The sequence below is a fragment of the Rhincodon typus genome, chromosome 31 (genome assembly GCF_021869965.1).
Source record: "Rhincodon typus isolate 14 chromosome 31, sRhiTyp1.1, whole genome shotgun sequence".
Classification (NCBI taxonomy): domain Eukaryota; kingdom Metazoa; phylum Chordata; class Chondrichthyes; order Orectolobiformes; family Rhincodontidae; genus Rhincodon; species Rhincodon typus.
In genome coordinates, this window is record NC_063362.1 from 28,993,448 (window position 1) to 29,017,109 (window position 23,662).

General features: G+C 39.4%; 1 protein-coding gene across 3 annotated transcripts; it reads left to right on the forward strand.

Annotated features, from left to right (window-relative positions):
• srm (spermidine synthase) lies at positions 1-22,641 on the forward strand. Of its 3 annotated transcripts, XM_048615083.1 has the most exons (9): positions 1-243; positions 5,339-5,459; positions 8,000-8,140; positions 9,572-9,664; positions 14,716-14,869; positions 16,269-16,352; positions 17,522-17,667; positions 21,347-21,469; positions 22,147-22,641. In XM_048615083.1, the coding sequence occupies exons 1-9, from the start codon at positions 113-115 to the stop codon at positions 22,159-22,161; spliced, it is 1,008 nt and encodes a 335-aa protein (XP_048471040.1). In that variant the 5' UTR covers positions 1-112; the 3' UTR covers positions 22,162-22,641. The 3 variants fall into 3 exon arrangements, with proteins under 3 accessions (XP_048471040.1, XP_048471041.1, XP_048471042.1); XM_048615084.1 differs by lacking the exon at positions 8,000-8,140; XM_048615085.1 differs by lacking the exons at positions 17,522-17,667; positions 22,147-22,641 and having other exon boundaries at positions 7-243; positions 21,347-21,459.
• Positions 22,642-23,662: the final 1,021 nt, after the last annotated feature.

The following is a 23,662-nucleotide window of genomic DNA, read 5'->3' on the forward strand; positions in this document are numbered from 1 at the left end:
GCCCGGTAGGCCTGCAATCCCCGTCCGTCAGCCAGCTGTGTGCCCGCCGGCTGAGGGCCGATAACCGACCACACTGACTCATTCATCCACCGAGACCGGCTGTAAGCCAGCCATGGACACCATCAAGAACGGCTGGTTCACCGAAACCTCCAGCCTGTGGCCGGGCCAAGCCATGTCCCTGGAGGTGGATAAGGTCCTTTACAACCAGAAGTCCCCTTTCCAAGATGTGGTTGTCTTCAAAAGGTCAGCAATTTATAGCATGTTCTGGGACATTTTTTTTTTAAAAACAAAGTTTTTGAATGAAAATGTACCCGCTCATGGTGTTATAATTGTGGGCAGATGTACATCCCTCAGGTACAGTCCGGGCCTGTGCTGTCCTGACAGATCAGATGGAGTGTTTTCCCTCGTTGTTTAAAGTGTAACATCTATTTTATTCTCAATTTGCTCACTTTCTATTTTATCAAATAAAAATCAGCCTTTCATAGCTTAGTCTGGAGACGTGCTTGATTTTTGCTCAACTGGCTCTCACTCGTCTGCCAATTCTTTCATTATTCAGTGGATTTTCTTAACAACCACCAAATGAAGTCACTAGGCAATCCAACTTCCAACTTTGGGTATCGGCTCGGGTGGGCACACTGGCCACAGCCCCGTACAGGGGACGAGTCAAGCTGGGGAGTGGGAAATAGGGAATGCAGTACATGTAGTTGCGGGGGTAGGGTCTTGGCCTGAGTGAAATTTGTACATGGGGAAGGGTCTAGTTCCTATGGTTGAGGTGATAAGTGCTAGTAATGGCTGGGGCTAAGGGTGCTTCTGCTGGGGACTTAAACTAAAACACAGAATTGTGATGTTGGTAATCTCTAGATTACTATGTGAGCCACAAGGCAATTAACATCAAGTCAGTAAGACCTTGAGTTTAATTTGTGGCTCTGATTAATCTTTGAATTCTCTTTTGAATTTTATAGTGTTTACTTGTGCTGATCCTTCGTGAGGTCTACTGCAGAATGTAACACCTCAGCAATTTACTTTTCCCTTTCTGTTGCTTCTTGGTACATTTCTAGTTAACTTGAATAAAACAATGTGGACAAAGGAAGGCTTCTGTATCCTCACATCCCTGACCTTTCTGACTGTATGTTTCTGTTCAAATCTTGGAGAGCAGCAAATCAGTTTCTCTGCTGCTTCCACTTAACTGAAATATTTTATTCTTCCTATTGCTCTATTATATTGCTATTGCACCTACTTTAGGACTAATGTCAAAGCCTCAGAGTGTTCTCGCTCAGTATTGGTCACAATGCTGAAACTGGGAATATCCAGTGATATTTTTGAATCTTCTTTATTTCTGTGCTTTTTATCAGTTTTCCTATCTTGCCTTTATCCTACCACAGAGATACATCTCAACCCACCCCTCCTGTTGTTGCTATATCCCTGACCCCCTTTTTCAAAGTTTACTTTGTTTAATTCATAGGTTTCTTCCCCGTCCCACCTTCATCAGCCTTAAAGTTTGTTGTTGTTATCCTCTTCATTGTTGAATGTACAAGTTTTCTTGATTGCAAACTTTTTGAAATTATCCCTTGTGTGCCCAAATCCATTTCATAAATTTTGTATCAAAACACTGTACGTAAACAAAAACTGTAAATATGTGGAGGGGGAGTAGAAGAAACTCAGTGAGCTTGTCAGGAATGGCACTGATTGCAGTCCTAATTGAAAGAAAGCAACCTGTTCAGCATTTTCTGAAGAAGGGTCTAGGCCCGAAACCTCAGCCTTCCTGCTCCTCTGATGCTGCTTGGGCTGCTGTGTTCATCCAGCTCTACACCTTGTTATCTCAGCCTGTTCAGCAGTTGCTTTCCTCTTGTGCCTTTGTATGGCAATTTCAGGAAACTAAACTGGAGAAACTACAGCATGCTAAATAACGTGTAATTCTAAAGTTGTTGCTTTTTAAGAATGTGATGCGTGGTGTTGGATTAAGAAATCTAGAGGTTTCTGGAGGTGGGCTTTGATGGTTCCTTACTACTATATAATCAGTGCTTCCCTCTTTCCATGAGAACCCTGATGAAATTTTTTCGGGAAACCAGTGAGCCTCTGGAGTTTACTTCAAAGTGAAGATAAACCAATAGAAAAGTGTCTTTCACCAGACTTGGGGAACATGATGGCTCTGTGATTTGCTACTGCTTAATTTTGCTTATATGAATGAATTTTTCACTAGAGGGTCTGTATAATTAATCAATATGGGGTTTTAAATGTGCTCTTGCACCTCATCTCAAAACCAAATAGACTACAGCATGAATAGTGTGCTTGAATGTTGTGGGACTGCTAAACAACTATGATTAAATGAACAGTGTTTGGAGGCCATCATCTCTCAATATAACAGACTAGTTAGCTTTGACATGACGGACAATGACCCTCTTCTGAGCAGTATATCTTTATTTCCAATAATTGACATTCTCTGACAGGTATCTCATTTCACTACAACTTTTTAATTGATACAATAAATTTTTGTATGTTCTTTAATGAATGTAATTTAACGCCTGTGGTATCTGTCAGCATCCTTTTTTTTAAATGCTGGATTTCCTACACGTGGCATATGATTTTGCTCACTCTAGCAGATGGGAGCTGAATCAACAGAACTTATGACTTGGCTCACATGCTAATACAAACAGTATTCTTGGTTTGGAGTTATTCCAGAGTTCCTGGTGCTATTTTACTTAAATGAGCTTTGCAGTTTTTTTTTCAAAGCAGTAACCACTGAACCTGTCAGCTTTTCCTGTTTGTATCCTATCTATTCAAGTGATTTACTCAGTAACTATGAAGTTTGGTAAACATAGATCTCATGGAAATAAGTGCAGTTTGACAGCTCTTGGCTGGTCTCCTGAATGTTTCCTCTCATAATACAGGCCCCAAAATAAGACACTCAATAGAGATCCTTTAACCCAGAGTACTGAGCACAGTTGCAACACCACCCCTCCATCATCCTTTTACTTAGAGTAGCTAATACATGGGAACACAACCACGTGCAAATTCCCCTCCAAGCCACTCACCATCCTGGCTTGGAAATATATCACCTTCATATTATTCCTTCACTGTGCTGGGTCAATATCCTGGAATTCCCTTCCTAATGGCATTGTGGGTCAACCCACAGCAGGTGGACTACAACAGTTCACAAAGACAGCTCACCACTACCTTCTCAAGGACTGCCAGGGATGGACAATAAATGCTGGCCAGCCAGTGATGCCCACATCCCACAAAAATGAATTTTAAAAAAGTGATTGAACCAAACCAGGGGTTTTATAATTCATATTACACTTTTACACTTGCTACATTTAATATAAGTGGATCTTTTTTTAAATATTGGGTGCAACAAAATATTTCAGACGTATTTCAGTGCTAATCCCAACTTGCCTGATATAAACTTTTAGTTTTTAAAATCTAGTATTTAACTTTGTCAATGTTTTTTGTAGTCTCTTTAACATACAAAATTGAACATTTTGACAAAATAGGAAATGTTGGAAATAAGCAGTTGGTAAACAGCAACTGGAGCCATAACCTTTTGTTCAGTCTATCAGAAAATCTCTAATTCATGCTTAGTGCATAGATCTGAGCAGTAGCAGTTTCCCACCCCCTCTCCCCACCGCCCCCCGCCCAACCCCCACCCCCGAGGTGCACTTTATCGTGTTCTGCCAAAGCACGATGTTGCAAGCACCTATTTACATAACTTTTTATCTTGCCTGACTGTTATTTAGCTAGATCTTTAATGTATATTTTAGTAACTAATGTTTCAAAGAAACTCTCCATTAGTTAAACATAAATTGAATGCTCGATCAAGGAATAAACAGACTATTCTGCAGAGTGGCTTTGAGGACTATTTTCTATTTTGATTTTTTATCACCTTTTTAGACTTCTTCGAGACATAGACCTTGTTCGGCCTCATGAACCCAATATATGCTGAGGTGGATCCTTTTGTTAAATTAAGTCTAAAATTATGTTCAGTCTTACCTTCACTTCTTATGGCCTTTTGTTTTTAATTATTCGTGGGGCATGGGTGTCACTGGCTGACCAGCATTTATTGTCTGTCCCTAGTTGCCCTTCAGAAGGTGGTGGTGAGCTGCCTTCTTGAACTGCCGCAGTTCGCATGCTGTACATTGACCCACAAAACCCTTGGGGAGGGCATTCCAGAATATCGATCCAGCGACAGTGAAGAACCAGCAATATATTTTAAGTCGAGATGGTAAGCAGCTTGGAAGGAACTTGCAGGTGCTGGTGTTCCCATGTATCTACTGCCCTTCACCTTCAAGATGGAAGTGGTTGTGGGTTTGGAAGGTGCTGTCTGAGGATGTTTTGTGACTTTCTGCAGTGAACCTTGTAGATGGTACACAGTGCTGTTCCTGAGCATCAGTGGTGGAGGGAGTGGATGTTTGTGGATGTGGTGCCATTCAAGCAGCTGCTTTGTCCTGGATGGTGTCAACTGAAGCTGTGCTTATCCAGGCAAGTGGGGTGTATTCCATCACAGTCCTGAGTCATGCCTTGTAGATGAACAGGCTTTGGGGAATCGGGTAGTGACTTAGTGCAGTATTCCTAGCCTCTGACTGGCTCTTGCAGCTGCTGTGTTTATATGGTGTGTCCGGTTAAGTTTCTGGTCAGTTGTAACCCCTAGAATGTTGATAGTGGGGGATTGATCCAGTGATTTTAACACTATTGAATGTCAAGGGGTGGTGGTTAAATCATCTCTTTATTGGAGATGATCATTGCTGTGCATTTGTTCTGTGAATGTCACATGAGTCTAGTGAACAATTTTTTAATGTTTCTGATCAACATTTCTTTGAACTCTGTTCTTATGGTCAATCACTGAGGAGGAAAAAAGCCAGTGCTCAGAGCTAAAATTATGTGACTAGTGGGAAGATACTTTGTATTTTTATTCTTCTTTCTAATCCTCTGTCTGGTTCCTGAGATCTGTGATATTGCATGCTAAAATGATCGTTTGTGTTTGGCTAAGCCTACATGTTGAATGTAAGTAATTGCAACTGATCGTGAGCTTGCCTGATGCCCCTTGGAACCCTTGCTAACTCCTTTCCCTTTGTCCTCCTCCAAGAGCACTGACTACTGTAGCCTTCTAACTACTGTCTCGACTCCTGTCATTTATGTTTGATACAAAACTGATACCTTTTACCCGTTGTGCTTTTATGGAGTTCCGTCCTTTTCTTTTTTGGCACCCTGGTTAGGTTGAGTTTTTCACAAGACACTTCTTAACTATAAGATATTTTTCAACTGCATTGTGACATTACTGCGTCAGAATGTAGAGTTTGAGGTACCGCCTAGCAAACTAAAACTGTTTTTCTTTTTGGCACAGCAAAACCTATGGTAATGTCTTAGTGCTGGATGGTGTGATACAGTGCACTGAAAGGGATGAATTTGCTTACCAAGAGATGATTGCAAATCTAGCTCTGTGCAGCCATCCTAATCCTAAAAAGGTATGATTGAATTCATCTGACTTTTCTAAGAATCTTTGAGAATAAAAATGTCACTTTGATTTTTAAAGGAAATATTGAATGTATTGTTGGAGTTCTTTGCAGATAATCCATGCCATTTAGAATCAAGGAATGTTGTTTGAGCCAATTCTTAACTGTTGCTACCAAAACCAATTATCCAGTGACTTATTTAATTGCTGTGTTTGACTTGTTTGCTGCCAGTTGTCAATTTACCTATGTGACAGAAGTGATTGTATGTTCTTTAACAATAATTCTTTTAGCTCCTAAAGATGTGCAAGAATGATGCACTGAAACAGCTGGCATTTATATAGAGTAGTGAAATGCTTGACATCTTGTGATACCCTTAAAAGGTGTCCAATAAATGTCCTTTATTAACTGCGTTAGATGAGAGAATACGCAACCATTTGTTCTGTCTTTTCTGCAAGTACTGACTCTACCACTCAAACTCCCTGCAAACATGTCTCCCTTCTGCTGCTCAATTATGCAATCAGTCCTATTGAAGAAAGGCAACATAGATCACAGGGTACTGAGCATGTAGTCTTTTTAGCACTAAAATCATATTTAGGCTTCTACTGGCATACAATTTCACTGCCTCTGTACACCCCAAGTTTCTGCTAAGAAATGTTATCATTGAGTTGTCCTAGGTTTTTCACCCCAGCAGTACCTGTTTTATTCACCCCGAGTCACCTCGTGGCCCATCTTATCTACCCAAATCCATCTTGCATGGTAAACAAAGAGCAGAAATGAGTCCTCCAGTAAAAGTAAAGAAGCACAAAGCTCACTTCAAACAATTTGTCACCACATTCAGCAAATAATTGCTGCAGCAAGGGAATTTGTTGGTAATGGAGTACTGAAGTAATGAAGATCAGCAGGATCTTTGTGTGGTTATCTAGAGATCACTGAAGGTAGCAAGGCAGGTAGTTAAGAGGGCATATGGGATACTTGCGCTATTAATCAAGTCAAAGAGCAAAGGGGTTATGCTGAATCTGTATAAAACACTGATTAGGCCACAACTGAAGTACTGCATACAGTTCTAATTAATATGTTAGAAGAATGATGTGGTTTTACAAGGCAAGGTGCAGAGGAAAATTTTCTGTCTGAGCAAGAGAATCTGACTATGATGCAATAGGCTGGTGATGTTTTCCTTGGAACAGCAAAGATTGAGAGGGTACATGATAGATGTGTATTAGATTAAGCAGGGTATGGGGTAAGTTAGAAAGCACTTTTTTTCCTAGTTAATAGAGAGATCAACAACTAGGGACATAGTCTTTTACCTCGTACCTTAAATCTGAGAATTGAGAGCACTTTTCATCGAAAGGGTACTCAAGGTCTGGAACTCATTGCATGAAAGGGTGATTGAGTCAGAAACTGTCATAATATTCCAGCAGTATTTAAATATTCACTTGCATTGCTGTAGCCTCCAGGGCTATGAGTCAAAAGCTGGAAAGTGGAATTGGTATAATCAGTTCTTTGTCCCGTGTGGACGCAATAGGTTGAATGCTTACCTTCTGAACTGTAAATGTCAGAGTCTATGGGAGCTAAAAATGGTGCAATAATGGAAGCAGGAGTCTGCTGTGAAGAAAATGCCCAGGACCAAGTGTGCAATGAGAACAGGGATCAGTCACTGATCTAACCCTGAAGCATACACAGGATCGGAATGAGTCCTCAAATCACCAGAATGCTTATCTTTGCCAGAAATGACACACTTATATGCACCTTGCTGGATTCCAAGTTTGATTTGGTGCCTTTGAGATTTCCACCTGCCACCCTTTTTTCTATACTGCATGCTAGTGCCATAGTAAGTTTAATGGTCCAGTTTGAATTTTCATGAATGGGTGAATGGGTAAGATAGTCAGGAATGGTTTGGGAGCAGTCAGAAGGCGTAGGTAGTGAGGAAGAGGGGTTAAGCGTGGGTAATTGGCAGGGATCGACTTGTAATTGCCTAGAAGTTAGAACAAGTTCGTTTTTATAAACAAATTTCCTAGGTACATGTTCAGTTATGAACACCAAAGGTCTCTGACTGTAATGCAGAGTCAGACTTTGTGGAAGGCCCTGGAAAGTGGTGAAATTGCCTGTCAGAAGTTCAGACTTCCTGGGCAATCCCCATGGCATTTGAGTTTGACTACAGCAGGATCCTGATATGTACCTTCAGTTGTCTGACGATCCAGTAGCTGGAAGATTTGGGCCAACTTGTCAATTTTAAAATTTGTTTTGAAAGTAATTTTGTCAATGTCAGCAATTAGGAACATACTTAAAACAAGTTGAAAATTTGTATTAATGCTGAAAAGATCCTAAAGTACAGAATTATACAGTATTTCTTATAATGAGCAATTTAGCTTACTTTGCAAGTTATTTTACCCAGGAATGTAGCAATGTTTCAACTTGTTTTCTGCTAAGAAATTTTTTAAGCCTAACTCTAGTTCTGATGTTGCTTCACTTAAGTTGTGATTTTCAAGAATATAGCTGATAACTCTTGTATGGAAAAACTTTACCAAATTTACCATTTTCCAACAATTCATCAGACAGCAGTAAAAGCACTAGCACTTGCCACCTCATTGGGGATGAAATGCCCAGGAGCTGAGCTGTGGAGAGGAAAGATTCACACAGCTGTAGAGACAACAGCAGGACAGGAATACAACTTGCACGACAGTACTCCGTCAATGGTACAAATTTAAAGTCTGTTGTAATATTAAACAAAAACTATGCAGAAAATAGTTTTATGCATGTCATGACATGACAGTTGGATGGATGAGGATAGAATGAAATTCTGAATTGTTGTGTGGAATAAGTGCTCTTGTGCAGTGCACAACAAAATCTTTTGAGGGTTCTTCTTGAGATTTTCTTGAAGGCTACTTCTTGGTTTTCAGGGGATCCTTTTCATTCTCACTAACTCATTTTGTTTAGATGACTTTAGGCCATCATGGTAATACCTTCTGTGTTGATGTTAACGTGTGGTATTTGGATTCTGTCAAGCAAAATTTGAAGAATCCATCAATATCCTTCATTATCAACTCTCCATTCAACTAAGTTACGTGACTCAAGGAAAGCATTGTGACTTCTAGTGTGGTGTTCATGGTGTCATGGCCAAAGTAACTCTGAATTTGATGAACAACCTTGGCATTGAATGCTGAAGACTATGAAACTGGTTAAAATGATCTGATTTACTATGCTGCAGAATTAATTAGCTCAATAAAATTTGTAACATCAATTTTCTGCTCTTGTTTCTTTTTAATGTCAAAACAGTAGGCATTGATACCAACTATTAGTTTATATTTCATACTTGGTGTATAGATTGATCCCAGTTTTTTTGGAAGAATTTTTTGAAGCTTTGAAAGTCAACTTATGCACTTGCATTCATGGGATTTTGGAATTTTATGCCCTGAAGCCCCTTCAACCCTCTCGGTAATCAATGATATCAAAACAACAGACTTGAATTCGTGTGCTACTTTCCATTGTGCCAAGACATCTCTATACTTCATGAAGTATGCCCCATTGCCCAAGAATGTGGTGGAGGTAACTATGACTTTTAAGGGAATTGATTGACCACCTTGAGGCTTTTTTCTAGAACACAAACGAAAGTATTGGGAATTGCATTGGCTATGTTGGTCTTAATGTCAGCATAGACTCAATAAGTCAAATGGCCTCGTAATTTCTGTCACTTCAATGTTGCAAAATACCATCGCCTATTTCTGAACAGCAATTGTATTAAATTACCTAAAGCTGTTCGCTGTCGTTGGTTGAGGGTTATTTATGACCAAGTATGACACAATTGTTCATATCTTTCAGGTGGGGTCTCCATTTAATGCTTTATCCAAAGGGGGGCTTCCCTGTATTGCCCATCCTGTAGTATGTCAACAGGGATTATGTACACGAATCCTGAAAAGGGGCTTGAACCTATGAGTTTATCATGGCTGATACTGTGAACACTAAGCCATGATCTTGTGTTAGCATACGCTCCAAGTGATTTTAAGTAATCTGTAACTTCCTGAAATTACAGTTGAGTTTGCATTCTTGATGGTAGAAGACATTTTGTTAGAAATCTATGCTGAATAGAAATATAATTGCTCAGATTAACTTCTTTTTCTTAATTTTAGGTACTTATTATTGGAGGTGGTGATGGTGGTGTGCTGCGGGAAGTGGTCAAACATGCAGCTGTGGAGTCTGTAGCACAATGTGAAATTGATGAGGTAATGAAAACAAACAGTTGATTGAACAAGAAACTATTTTCTTTTCTGATTGTTCTGCAGTGACTTAGAAATTAGATGTTTTACAGCACAAATCAGACTATTTGACCAGTTAATCCATGCTGGTGTTTATGGTTCATGGAAGCCTTGTTCAACTTCTCTAACTTTGTTAGTGTATCTTTCTACTTTTTTTTTTCCTTCATATATTATTCCAATTTTTCCCTTGAGTGCATCTGTGCAATTTCCCTCCACCACCTACTCCTGTGGTAGGAAATTACAAAGTTTTATCATTCTGTACAAGTTTGCACAGAAGTCCTCACTTAATATTACCTGAAATACAACTATAATATTGGTTCAATTAAAGTTGCATTAAGTGAGTTGGGTTTTTCCATTAATAACAATGGGAAAGCTTTGGTATGATTTTATAGGACTTATCAGAAAAGAAACTGGGGGATCTGGGTGCCCTGGTGCATGAATCGCAAGGCTGGTATACAGGTGCATCAAGTAATTAAGAAAGCAAATAGAACGTTTTGAGGGGAAATGTATATGAAAGTAGGGAGGTTATATTTCAGTTATGTAGTGTGCTGATGATACTGCAGATGCAGCATAGTTTGTAGTATTAGTCTCCCTGAAGGATGTAAGTATGTTGGAGGCTGTTCAGAGAAGGTTTGCCACTCCTGCAATGGGTATGTTGTCTTATGAATCATAGATCCCTACAGTATGGAAACAAGCCCTTTTGGCCCAACAAGTCTACTGCAACCCTCAGCATCCCACCTAGAGACATCCCCCTATAACCCACCTAATCTACACAACCCTGAAAACTAGGGCAATTTAGCATGGCCAATCCACCTACCCTGCACATCTTTGGACTGTGGGAGGAAACCCATGCAGACACGGGGAGAATGTGCACACTCTACACAGTCACCCGAAGGTGGAATTGAACCCGGTTCCTTGGTGCTGTGAGGCAGTAGTACTAACGACTGAGCCACTGTGCTGCCTCTGACACAGGCTAGGCTGGTATCTACTGTAATTTGGAAGAGGTGATTCAGTTGAAACATATGACCCTGAGTGGTCATGACCGGGTAGATGTGATTGTAGGATGATTGCCCTCGTAGGTGAATCTAGAAATAAGGGTTACTGTTTAAAAATTAGGGGTTGTCATTTTAAAATGGAGATGAAGCAAAAAAAAAACTTAGTCATGAGTCTTTGCTGGACTTTACCTGATAAGGAAATGGAATCAGAGCCCTTGAATATTTAAGGCAGATATAAGTAGATTCTTGTTGAACAAGAGTGTGAAAGGTGTGAGTCATTATTAAGGATGAGATTGTGGAAACTTACAAATGCGTGGTAAAAATAGGATTGAGTCAATCTGGTTTCTTCAAGGGGAGGTCATGCCTACAAAGTAACAAGCAAATTAGATAGGAGAACCAGTGGATGTGATCTATTTGGATTTCGAGAAGGCCTTTGACAAGGTGCTACACGTAAAACTGCTAAACAAGATAAGTGCTCGTGATGTTAGGGGCAGGGGGCAGGCATAGATAGCTGTCTGGCAGAAGGCAGTGAGTAGGGATAGAGGGGTCTTTCAAGATTGTAGCCGGTAACTGGTGAAGTTCCATGAGGGCGTTGTTGGGACCACAACCATTCATGTTATACATTAACAACCTGGACGAAGGAACTGAGAGCATTATTGTTAAGCTTGCTGATGACACAAAGATAGGTGGAGTAACAAGTAATGTTGAGGAAGCTGTGAGGCTGCAGAAGGAAAGACTAGGAGAGTGGTCAAAGAAGTGACAAGTGGAATACAGAGACAACCAGGTGTAGAGCTGGATGAACACAGCAGGCCAAGCACCATCAGAGGAGCAGGAAAGCTGACGTTTCTGGTCTAGACCCTTCTTCAGATTCTCCAGCATCGGCAGTTCCTACTATCTCTGTAACAGATGGAATACAGTTTGGGAAAGTGAGAGATTATGCACTTTGGTAGGAAGCAGAGAGACAAAGTATTTCTAAATGAGCAAAGGCTTTGGAAATCTGAAGCACAAAGGGACTTGGGAGTGCTAATTCAGGGTTCTCAAGGTTAATATGCAGGTTCATTTGGCAGTTAGAAAGGCAAATATAATGTCAGCATTCATTTCAAGAGGGCTGGAGTGCAAAAGCAGGGATGTACAGCCTCAGCAATACAAGGCATTTGGTCAAATCGCATTTGGAATATTATGAGCTGTTTTGGGCCCTGTACCTAAGGAAGGATGTGCTGGCATTTGATGGAATCCAGAGGAGGTTCACAAGCATGAACCTGAGGATGAAGGGCTTGTCATGTGAGGAGTGATTGAGGACTCTGGTTCTGTATGAGATAGAGTTTAGAAGGATGAGGGAGAATCTCGTTGAAACTTGCAGAATACTGAACGGTCTGGATACAGTAGATGTGGAGTAGACTAGTAGCAGAGACTGTGAGACCTGAGGGGGCAACCCTTTGGAATAGAGATTAGCAGGAATTTCTTCAACCACAGAAGGCTGTTGAGGCTGAGTTATTGAGTATATTTAAGACTAAGATGGATCGATAGGTCAAGGGTTATAGGAGAATGGGATTGAGAAACGTATTGGCCATGATCAAAAGGCAGAGCAGACTCGTTAGGCTGAATGGTCTTATTCTGGTCCTATATCTTATGGCCTTATGTTCAAGGAGCTGAGTGGTATAAGTCTGCTCCTAAATATAAGAAATAGGAACAGGAATAGGCCATCTGGCCCCTCAAACCTGCTCCATAATTCAGTTGGATCATGACTGATCCAACATTTGTTTTCACTTTTCTGTGCTTTCCCAGTAACTCTTGAATCCTTTTACTGATCAAGAATCAATTTATCTGTCTAATTGTCTATCTCAGTCTCAAATATACGCAAGGACCCTACCCCCACAGCTCTGTGGAAGGGAGTTCCAAAGGTTTTCAGCCCTCAGTAGAAATGCCTCTTACTCTCCATTTTAAATTGGTGCCCCTTTATTTGAAGACTATGCCCTCTGGTCTTAGACTCTCCTATGAGGCGAAACATCTCAGCATTTACCCTTCAAGCCTCCTAAGAATCATGTTTCAATGAGATCACCTCTCGTTCTTTTAAACTCCAGTTACAGTCATCACTTCCTAGGAGATCATATACTCTGAGATCATTCATTAAACCTGCCTCGTTTCCCCACTACCAAATTCATGATGGTCTGTTCCTTGGTTGTCTCCGTGACATTGCTCTTGGAAACTATCCCTAATGCTTTCTGATTTGATTTGTCAAATCATCATGTAGATTAAAGTCATCTATAATTATTGTCCTTAATTTTACATGCTTCTGTATATTGATTTTATAGCCTTGCCCATGGAATTGCTACTGTTGGCAGTCAGTGCATTTACTCCTGCTACTCTTCTTTCCCTTTTCATTTAAACTCTACTCAAATGGATTCAACATCATCCGAGCTTAGATCATCTCTCTCAACTATCCTCACTTCATTTCTTATTAACAATGCTATCTCACTACCTTTTCCATCCCTCCTGTCTCTCCAAATATCCGTGACTGTTATGTTCCCAGTTTAGATCTTCTAGTAACCATGTTTATGAAATGCCCGTGAGATAATATTCATTTACCTTGATTTGTGCCGTCAGTTTGTCTATCTTGTTCTGAATACTTATTGAGATTTGTTTGAACAAAAACAAAAAACATTACATTTCTAAATTTCTATGTTTAAATGAAAACTCTTCAAGTATGCTGATGTACTAATTGTCATCCATTCCTTCCCTTTCTTGAATCAGGAGCCATGAAATGAATAGATAGGAGAGGAACTCTTAAATTGCAAAATAATATAGGCAAACTGCCAGCTGGAGAGATGGTGACCTGGCTGATTTGGTACCAATCTGGTCATTCGACTCTGTCAGACTTGGCATGAAATTACACTAAAACAAACCACCTGACATTAAATGTGAATTCTGCCCTTATTAACTGACAGATATCAACAATGTGTGAGTGGCTTTATATTCCAACAGTTCCAGTAGAGCCTATCCCATAGTTATGTAGAGGAACAGATTTATAATGCATATGGGAGGATGTCGCAAACCTAGTTTGTATTTAAAATAATATTTATGGCGAGCTACATAGTTCACCTTTTGGCAGATTGAAAAAAGTATACTACCTATGTTTCATGAATGACAATGATCCACCCACTTGCAGATTTAAATCCTTTTTACCATTTTGAGGCAGACAAGTGGTGATCAGTGTTCCATCCAAGTTAATTTTTGATGTAACAAAAAGTATTTTAAACTTTAGAGTGCACGGCACTTTATTTATACTTGATCATTTTGTTCTTTCCTGCTATTTGAGTATAATTTATTTGTGTGACAATTGAGTAAGGATTACTACAATCATTTAACTTCTGTAAAACAGACAATTTATAGTTTTATATATTCTGTGCACAAACATCTTATTCTAAATTTGGTCAGTTCTGTCACATGAACAGAGGTGGTTTATCAGCAAGGGATGAAACATGTATGTAATAGAGACCATAGTTTTTCAAGGCTGCTGTAACAAAAAAAAACTGTTCCATGGTTCCTCTTTATTTCTAATTCATTTTTGTGATTTTTTTTTTTTGAGCTGATTTGAACGGACGTCCTTGCTATGGATCTGTTAGTTTTAATTTGACAATTCATTTTCTAATGTCACAAGCTGTTCTTCAATATTCAATTCCCATTTGCTGTACATTCTGTATTTCAATTTTTATGCTTATCAAGCTGTCAAATTAGTGAGGGGAAATTGAACTGTTCTCACTTCCCACATCAATTGCATATCCCCAGATTGGATGAAGTGACACAATCTCAATCGTGTTCCACTCGGACCTTTAAGAATCAAAAGATGTTAATTTCATCAAACCTGATCCCAGAGCTAACAGGACAGGGTGTAACACATTTAGTTTTCATCCTGCCTTTCTCTTATTTTTACCTCTAACATTATGGTGAAATTTGTACGGGCCGTTTAATGAACACTAATACTGTAATGCATACCTGAGTAATTTGCATTTTTTCAATCTTTAGGATGTAATAAAGGTTTCTAAACAGTACCTTCCTGGTATGGCAGTGGGTTTCTCGAGCCCCAAGCTGAAACTTCATGTTGGTGATGGCTTTGAGTTCATGAAAGAGAACCAGGATGCATTTGATGTAATTATCACTGATTCCTCAGATCCAGTAGGTACGAATTCTGATAAGCTCAGTGGATATTGAGCGATGTTAACTGTCTGTTGGACTGTTTTTCAGCTAGATAACCAGGTGGAGATATTCACAAATGTTGTGTAGTCTTTAGATGTTTGATTCAAAGACTAAATGATTATTTTATTATTGCCAACTGTTGTTGATCATGAAATATTCCTGTCAATCTCTTAGGCTTTTAAAGCTCTGCATAGTTGATTTTTTGTTTGAAAGAAAGCTTCTTCAATTTTATACAGCAGATGATTGTAAATAGGTAATGAGTCTGACGCCCTGCAAGCACTCGATTATATATGTGCAAAGTGCACATGTGCAGTGACTTCATTCTGTTCTGTTTGCTCACTTATCGCGCTTATTTGGGAATTGACATGCTTTTTACTGGCAGAATATTTCAGAATGTGTGTGTATGCAGAACTTTGCACGTACATGATGAACCTTTCAATGATTTCAGGAGACACTGCCTTGTAAATATTGGACTGTAAACTAGAAAAGTGAATTCACAGTTACTTCAAGCAAAAACATGAGAGAACATGCGAAGTGGTAAAACAAAATCAAGTTGGCACTGATTCCAGGAAACTGTTGTTCAGACAGCAATCAGCATTTGGAACAGATTTGTGGATATTTATAATGTTGAAAGCATGGAATTATTTGAGAACATTTTGAGTGCGGGGTAGGGGAGACACTGGACCTGGAGAGTGAAATAAGATTGGTCAAATAGCCTGACTGAGCTGAGATGTCTTCCAACTGTGACAGCTCTTTTACCTTTGGTTCTTTGGCAGGGTTAAACAAAGTCTTGGTTCTGATCACTCAACAGCACTTAACATTGCTAACTATTTTGTTAATTGTGCAAATGTCTTCTTTGTGTTCTAGCCTAAACAAAGCTTATTTTGCATGGCACAATTGCACCTGTACCAGCGGTTCCTGAGACGTGATAAAATGAGTTTTGGCAGCCTATTTTCAGCAGGTCTTCCAGGCCGATTGGTGCCTGTGATTCCCAGTTTTGCATTTAACCTTTACAGCTGTTTTGGTTAACCCACTTTTCAAGGACTGGTGATACTGTGCTAGATTGAGTTATGTGGAATCTGCTTAAGACATTTTTGAAATGCTTGTGGTTACTGGGCTTTCACTTGGAGGTCTTTGTAAATTTTTTTGAGTTTTTTTGTGTGGAAAATTGCTGGTCACAGCTGCTACTAACAATTTAGTAACCTGATTTATAAATAAATGGAAGAAATCCAAAAGGTGAAAATATAAAAATGAAGTGGATGAGTTATATAATTGGTTCTTCGTTTGTATAATCCAGCCTGCTTATAATCTTTCCACTTTTTTCTCCCCTTTTGTATCTCCATGGCTCCTATCCTTGCCCCTGTCTTTCTGTCTAACACAAGGGCCTGCTGAGAGCTTGTTTCAGGAGTCTTACTACCGGCTGATGAAAAATGCCCTGCATGAGGATGGGATCCTTGGTGCCCAAGGTAGGTGTTTTTTGCTCTGGTAGCCTGAAGAATGTTCCTACATTTGAGCAGATTCCCCAGTATTTGGAGACAAGATTTTCACATGTTTTATTAACAACTTATGCAACCTTATCTCAACAGTTGAACAATTTGTTCAAATAGCCTTCTCCACCTTTCTTTTTTAGAATTGTATCCCTTTTGCATTGCTTCTCCTTTTTCTTCCTATGAAAATGTGACATTTCTCTGCATTAAATTTAATTTGATGCATTTTCTTATTTATTAATTCCTGTATTGTGGATGCTGCTGGCTAGGCTAGTGTTTATGGCCCATCTGTAATTTTCTTGAATGTGATGGGCTGCTGCTTTGAGCCAGTGTCATCCCAACAGCCCAAGGATTGCAATGTACTTCCAAGTCAGTGGCTAAGATGTCTGTCTGTGTTTGTTTAATATCAGCAACAATTTATACATGTCCTTCCCTCTTGCATGGCATAAGTTTTAATATCCTGTCTAATCAATTTCAATATTTTGAAAGCACCAGTGTAAGTTTAAATTTCTACTTTTCACCTTTTTTTAAGATATCCTACTAATATTGTAGATTCAAAACCTGTGCCATACACATTTATAATGCAATTAATAAGAGATGTGAATTGCAGTGATAAATGTACTATAAGACATGAATGCTTCGCATGTCTGTTCCCTAATATGTAAAAGTTCTCACCATGAAACGAATCCATTTCTTCCATCTAGAAACAATGCTGCCTGCTGAATTAAGGAAATGAACCAGTTTGATCTTTTGGCCAAAGGCACAACTGATCTCCTAAATGGAAAAGGCAATTAAAATTTTAAACCCGTAAGATACTAGGCATTTGTATTTTTTTTTAGTGTTCGCTTTAGAAGTGCAGTTTATGTTAACTTACTTTTCAGATGAGTTATGAGCCATACAAGTTGGGAAAGTTTCAGGTTTCATCTGAGAATGAAGCCTCTACTGAGATTAGCGATGACCTAGAAATAGAGATCAAAGCCAAACTAGTTTTGTGCTTTTTAATGCACTCCATGTGAATTTGTAGCATGATCAGATGCCAGATTGTGCAAATTGAAGGGATAATATTGGAGAAAAAAATGTTTTACAAATTGACAATTTTCTTTAAAGGAAACCTGGATTTGTCGCTGATCTAACTGTGATTTCTGCAGGTGAATGTCAGTGGCTGCACCTCGAACTCATAAAGGAGATGCGGAGATTCTGTAAATCTTTGTTTCCTGTAGTTGAATATGCATACAGCACAATCCCTACGTACCCCAGTGGACAGATTGGTTTTATGTTGTGCAGTAAAAATCCTGTGAGTCAAGTGCCTTTCAGTTACATTTGTTTCTAATGTTCAATTCTAGATTGTTCTGTCCGCTGTCAGGTAGCGTGTGAAGTGAATAGCGAAAATAAAGGGCTAGAATTACTCAGCAGGTCAAGTGGAACCTTCGGGAAGAGAAATTGAGAAAACATTTCGGGTCAATGACCTTATTTCACAACTGGAAACATTTTAGAAATGAAATCCAAGTTTGAATTACAGAAGCAGGAGCAATTAAATGACAAAAAGAATGGTGCAAGGCAAACTGCAAGATAGTTGGAAAAGAGAAAAGGCATGAAATGGGTCTAGAGGAGCTGCAAATGGCATCGCTAGAATTGTTTTCAACAGGACCTTTCCCAAAAAAAAATATCTTTGTATGGAAGATTGTAAGGGTCCTGCTTGAAAGATGTAATTTTTTTTTAGCTTTATTTAGAATTCTAAGGACCGTTCAACGGGGAGTGGGATGAAAAATTAAATGACCAGCATCTTTGCTTGGGGAAACCAAGCCAACAGCATCTAATCTGCAAACATGACCCAAGCATTATAGAATAATACAGTTCAGAAGAAGCCCACCAAGTCTGTACCTTCAAAAATATACTACTACTTACACTGGTCCCACGTTCCCACTCTATGCCCGTAACCTTGAATGTCATGACACTTTGTTTTCATCCAAGTACTTTTTTTTTTAAAAGTTTGAGCGGTTACCTGCCTCAACAATCCTCTCAGGCAGTACATTCCAGATATCTGCCACCCTCTGGGTGAAAAGGCTTTTCCTCGGATCCCCTTTTAAAGTGAAATGCTGTAGGTTTAAAGTGTGCATCTTTGTTCTTGACTCTTTGACTAAGGGGAACAGCTGCTTTCTAATCACTCTGTCCATGCCCCTTGTTTTATACACCACTATCAGGTCCCCCCCCTCAACCTTCTGTGTTCTAAAGAAAAAATCGAAGCTTTCCCAGCCTCTCTCCATAGCTGAATTACTCCATCCAAGTAGCATCCTCATGACCTCCTTCATGTCCTCTCTCTAGTGCAATCACAGCCTTCCTATTGTATGCTGATCTTCTGTACACAATACTCCAACTGTGGCCTAACCAAAGTTCTCTGCAGCTTCAGTGTAACCTCCCTGCTCTTATCTGTGCCTCAACTGAGGAAAGTGTCCCAATATGACTTAACTCCCTCTTAACCAAGATCCTTCTGTTCCTCCCAACCTCATTGTGCCCTGGCATTCTTTGAGTATCCTATGGTCTTGTTCCTTCTTCCTACGTGCATCAGCTCACATTTATCAAGGTTAAATATCTGAGAAGGGCAAGGGTAGTAAGTCCAAGGAATCTTAGATGTTGAAGGATTTGAGAGTTTGATAAAGGAGGAAGCATATGTTAGATACAGGACGTTAAAAACAGGAGACCCTTCAGGAGTATGAGGTGTGCTTAAATAAAGAAATTAGGAGGGCAAAGAGGGGCCATGAAATATCTTTGACAGATAGAATTGAGAAAAACTCCAAGCATTTATAGGTATATTTAGAGCAAGAGGATTACCAGGAAAAGAGTGGGGCCTATTAGAAACCATGGAGCTAGAGGATGTGGGTGAAGTCTTAAATTAATATTTCTCATCGCTATTCACAAAAGAGAAAGACCTTTTTATAGCTGGGGGTTTCATTTGGGACGATGAGGTTCTATAGCATGTTAATATTGGTAAAGAGGAGATATTAGATGTTTTAGCAGGCATAAAGGTGCATAAATCCTCGGGTTCTGATGAGATAGGAAAGGCTGGGATTCAAGTCAAGCGAGGCCTGAGCAACGTCCCTTGAGGAGGTATTTAATACTTTACTGACTACAACTAAACTGCCAGATGACTGGGAAAATAGCTAATATACTTTAGTTCAAGAAGTGCACCAGGGATGGGCCAGGTAATTACAGATCAGACAGCCTGACATCAGTGGTAGGGAAATTATTGGGAAAACTTTCTGAAGGACAAGATTAATAATACTTAGAAAGGCAGGATTGATCAGGGATAGTGTAATTCTAGGCAAAAATTGGAAAACTGGATCCTAGTCTAGTCGCACACACAGCCTTCTACTACTACTTCTTGTCTCCTGCCTGTAAACCAATTTTAGATCCAACTTGTCAGGTTACCCCGTATCCCATTAGATTTTACCTTTATTAGTTTCCCATCTGGGACCTTGTCAAAGGCCTTGCTGAAATCCAAATAAATTGCAACAACTGCCCTACCCTCATCGACACACTTGGTCACCTCTTCAAAATTCAACCAGACTTTTTAAGTATGACCTCTCTCAGACAAAGCAATGCTGAATATCAATGATCAAACCTTGCCTGTGTAAATAGAGATGAATTTTCTCCTTCACTACTTTCTCTAATAGATTCCCTACCACTGAGGCTCGATAAGTTCCCTGGTCTACCTCTATCTCCCTCTTGTAAAGTGGAATCACATTAGCCGTCCTTCAGTCCTTTGGGATCTTCCCTGTGGCCAGAGATGATTTTAAAGATTTGGGTTGGAGCATCTGTTATTTCCTCCCCCATCTCCCACAGCTGCCCGGGATACTAGTTTTCTGGACCTGGTAATTTGTCCACTTTTAAACCTGCCCAAACCTCCAATACCTCCTTGCTTTTTATATCAATTTGCTCAAGAATCCTGTACTTGCATCCTCCTCCTCCCAAGTAAAGACGACATTTGATTGCTGCAGTTTAATTTCTCTTGTTTTCCACCTTATCCCTCATTTTGTTGTTTGTTCCCCTGCACTGTCTCTATTTGCATGACTCATTATCTGACTGTTCTGACTTTCAAAAATACGTCAATATGGCTTCTTGCTTCACAAATGCAGCCTCCATATTTTGCTTTTTATTTCAGATTTCTAGCATTTTGCTTTTGTGAAGTTTAATAAAAGTCAGGAATTGTGCTCATTTGATGTGAGCTGAAAATGGCTGTTTCACCATCAGATGCTGATATTCAACTGTCTCTACCTACTATTTGTATTGTAAGCGGCACTAATAACAGCAAGCACTATCATTTCACTCATGGATTATGATAGATCTGGTATGACTCCTCCAACACCAGCACCAGCAACTAACATATTTCCCCCTTTTTTTTTTTTTTGGGAATTAAGCATTTAACTGGTCTCAGCAACATCACTACCTCAAGTATTTTTGGGGGGTGGAGGGAGAGGGGAAACTAGCAGCTGAGGGTGCAGATTTCCATTTGCGTGGCTTATCAGCACATTTTACACTGATTTTGGGTGTTGTTGGCCTCTGCAAACCTTCAAACATTAGGACATATCTGCAGACAGGATAATGATACCATGATTTTATTGTAGCGACGTGTACTGTTCTCCTGTATAAATGATGAATTTGGCACTAAGGTAACTTTGGAAGTGAAAGTGGGCATTATCTGCTGATCCATCAAACTAACCATCCACTGCCTATTTCACAGTGAAGATTGTTAACTTTGAATAGTGAGAAGTGCAAATGTTAGAAAATAACTTACAAGCTCACTGCATGGACAGAGCAGCAGGAAAAGTGGCATCGAGTGCATGCAGAAGCCATTGGATTAAGAGTAGCAATTACTGGAAATGATACACATGTATATTGTGTAACCCTGGCTTCCTGATGTAAAATGTTTTACCAGGGGTTCATTTTCAGTTTACTAATTAGATTATATTTTATAGGACACTAGTTTTCGTGAACCTGTGAGACAACTGTCAGCAGAGGAAGTGGACAGAATGCAACTGAAATATTACAATGCAGATATGCATCGAGCAGCTTTTGTTTTGCCAGAGTTTGCCAGAAAGGTAATCTGCTGTGATTAGCTAATTCAGGATAAGCTTCAAGTTTAGAATGATTGATGTTGATTTCAAATTTTTCCTGTTTCTTTCCATGTCGTGAGCACTCTCCTCATCACAATTACTACTAATCTTAACTATGCTCATCAGATTTGGTTAGCAATGTTAAATCCTATTTTCCAATATGCTTTCACTTGTTCTTTCAATGTAGCCTTCCCTTGGTGAGAGAGTAATTAAATTGTTGCCTGTTCTGATGGCCTACAAGCTCATGTTAGATATACTTTTAAAAAGCAGACTTCCTGACCAATGTTTACAGAATGTTGTGGTGCTTTACATTAGTTTGTCATTCATGTGTGAAATGCATTCAGCATATGAATGTAAATATTGATAGGTCACTTTTTTGCAATAACTAAATTAAATCTATTGTTATTAAAACACATAAGCATTATTCTTGAGCTTATGCCATCAGTTTTATTCAAACCGAATGAGATCAAAGTGGAAGTCTCTTTGCAACAGGACTGCTACTTGCTATATTCCAAAAGCAACATTTTGTGGTAATTGAACTTCCTTGCACAAAATTTCTGTATTTTGGGATCAAGTCCTGCAGGCCTGACCCTTTTATTTACAGCTTTTGAAAACTGAGTTCTTGCTCAAGAATTAAATGTGTTTTCTCCTTCACCTTGCAGGCACTTGATGCATAAAGCCAACTCTATTGCCTGATGTTTGTCATCCATACTGGAAAAAGTTTTTACAAATTCTATCATCGGTTTATAATGGGCCCATAATGTATCACACTGAAATTAACCCTTTCCTGTCTTCAAAGAGGAAAATTATCCTTCGACTGCCCAGGAAGCCAGGAAACAGCAGCTCTTGTTGGGAATAAAAGGCCACGTTTCAGTTCTTTTTAAAGAAAGTCAGAGCTGTGTGAATTTTCTTTCCCCACACCCCACCCCCGGACTGTTGGGTGATCTGTGATTCTTGTGGAGTTGGCCAGGTGTGCAGCGGACCTCTAGACCTTGTAAGGTCAGCTGACTAACCAATAACCTCCACTTTAGATACTGCACATGGCTGACAGCATGGACCACTGAGGCCTTAATCCATGATGGCCCTAGACTGGAAAGGGTTAAAATTTTAAAGAAAATATTAATAAAAATGCAACCAGATAATGCTTGGAACTTGAACTTGTGTGAAAACTTTTGACATGAAGTACTTTCATACTGAGACAAAAAGGGACACAAATTTCTGATTGGACATAAATCAAACAGGATGCTTTGTGGTTTAAAGTGTGATGCTCTCTTCAATAGGATTCACTACTGTTGTGTTGAATTAACTGCAAGCAGCTACTTCAATGTGGAGTGAATTGCATCTATTCTTGAGCCCCTGCTTTTCATTGTTATTTTTCCTTTTTAAGCACCATCTTTTTACTTTCCTGTCACTTTTTTTTTTTTTTTTTTTTTTAAATTCTCCCTTTTGGGTAGGCAAGCACATACAATGTGAGTTTGCCTCTTTCTTCTCCCCACCCACCTCACCCCAAACTGGCCTTGTTTGTATTGAAATATTTCAAACCAGCTAAATTAGTGACTTCCATATTTACTATTTTTGTTAATGTACTAACAGATTCTGAAGGGGCTTGTCGAGCTAGAAAATAAGCAGTTGTTTCTCCTGTCTGGAGAATCTGGAACACAGTTGGACAAATTCAGAATTAGATACCGATTGTCCTAAACAATGTGGCAAAGATGAGTGGTAAATCGGGGGAATGTAAGTATTTCGGAAGCCAACAAAAGATTCTGGAAAAAATGAGTGAGTGAGTGAATAATCTAAAGGCAAATAAGATGATATAAAATAGACATTAAGAGCTGCTTTAAATATTAAAGGGAGAGATTGGCCAAAGTGAGCATAGACTCTTTAGAGAGCAGGGCTGGGGAAATAATAATGGAGAAACAGGAAATTGTAGAGGAGTTGAATAAATACTTGTGCACCAGTTGTCACAGAAGAAGGTACTAAAAGCAGAAGAATGAAGGACAAAATAAACACAACTATTACTAGAGGAAAAAGTAGAAGGAAAACTAATGGGGGTTAAAGGTTGACAAGTCCCCTGGACTTAATGGGTTGCAACCAAGAATTTTAAAGAAAATAGCTGCAAAGATGATGGATGCACCTCCATGAATCCTGGGGTGGTGGGGGTGGAATAAATCCCAGACA

What these genes read in the sequence shown, in the direction of transcription:
- srm (XM_048615083.1), top strand. Translation starts at nt 113, where the DNA reads ATGGACACCATCAAGAACGGCTGGTTCACCGAAACCTCCAGCCTGTGG. An exon ending in GATGTGGTTGTCTTCAAAAG is followed by an intron (nt 244 to 5,338) that starts GTCAGCAATTTA and finishes TTTTTGGCACAG; the next exon opens with CAAAACCTATGGTAATGTCT. An exon ending in TGATTCCTCAGATCCAGTAG is followed by an intron (nt 14,870 to 16,268) that starts GTACGAATTCTG and finishes GTCTAACACAAG; the next exon opens with GGCCTGCTGAGAGCTTGTTT.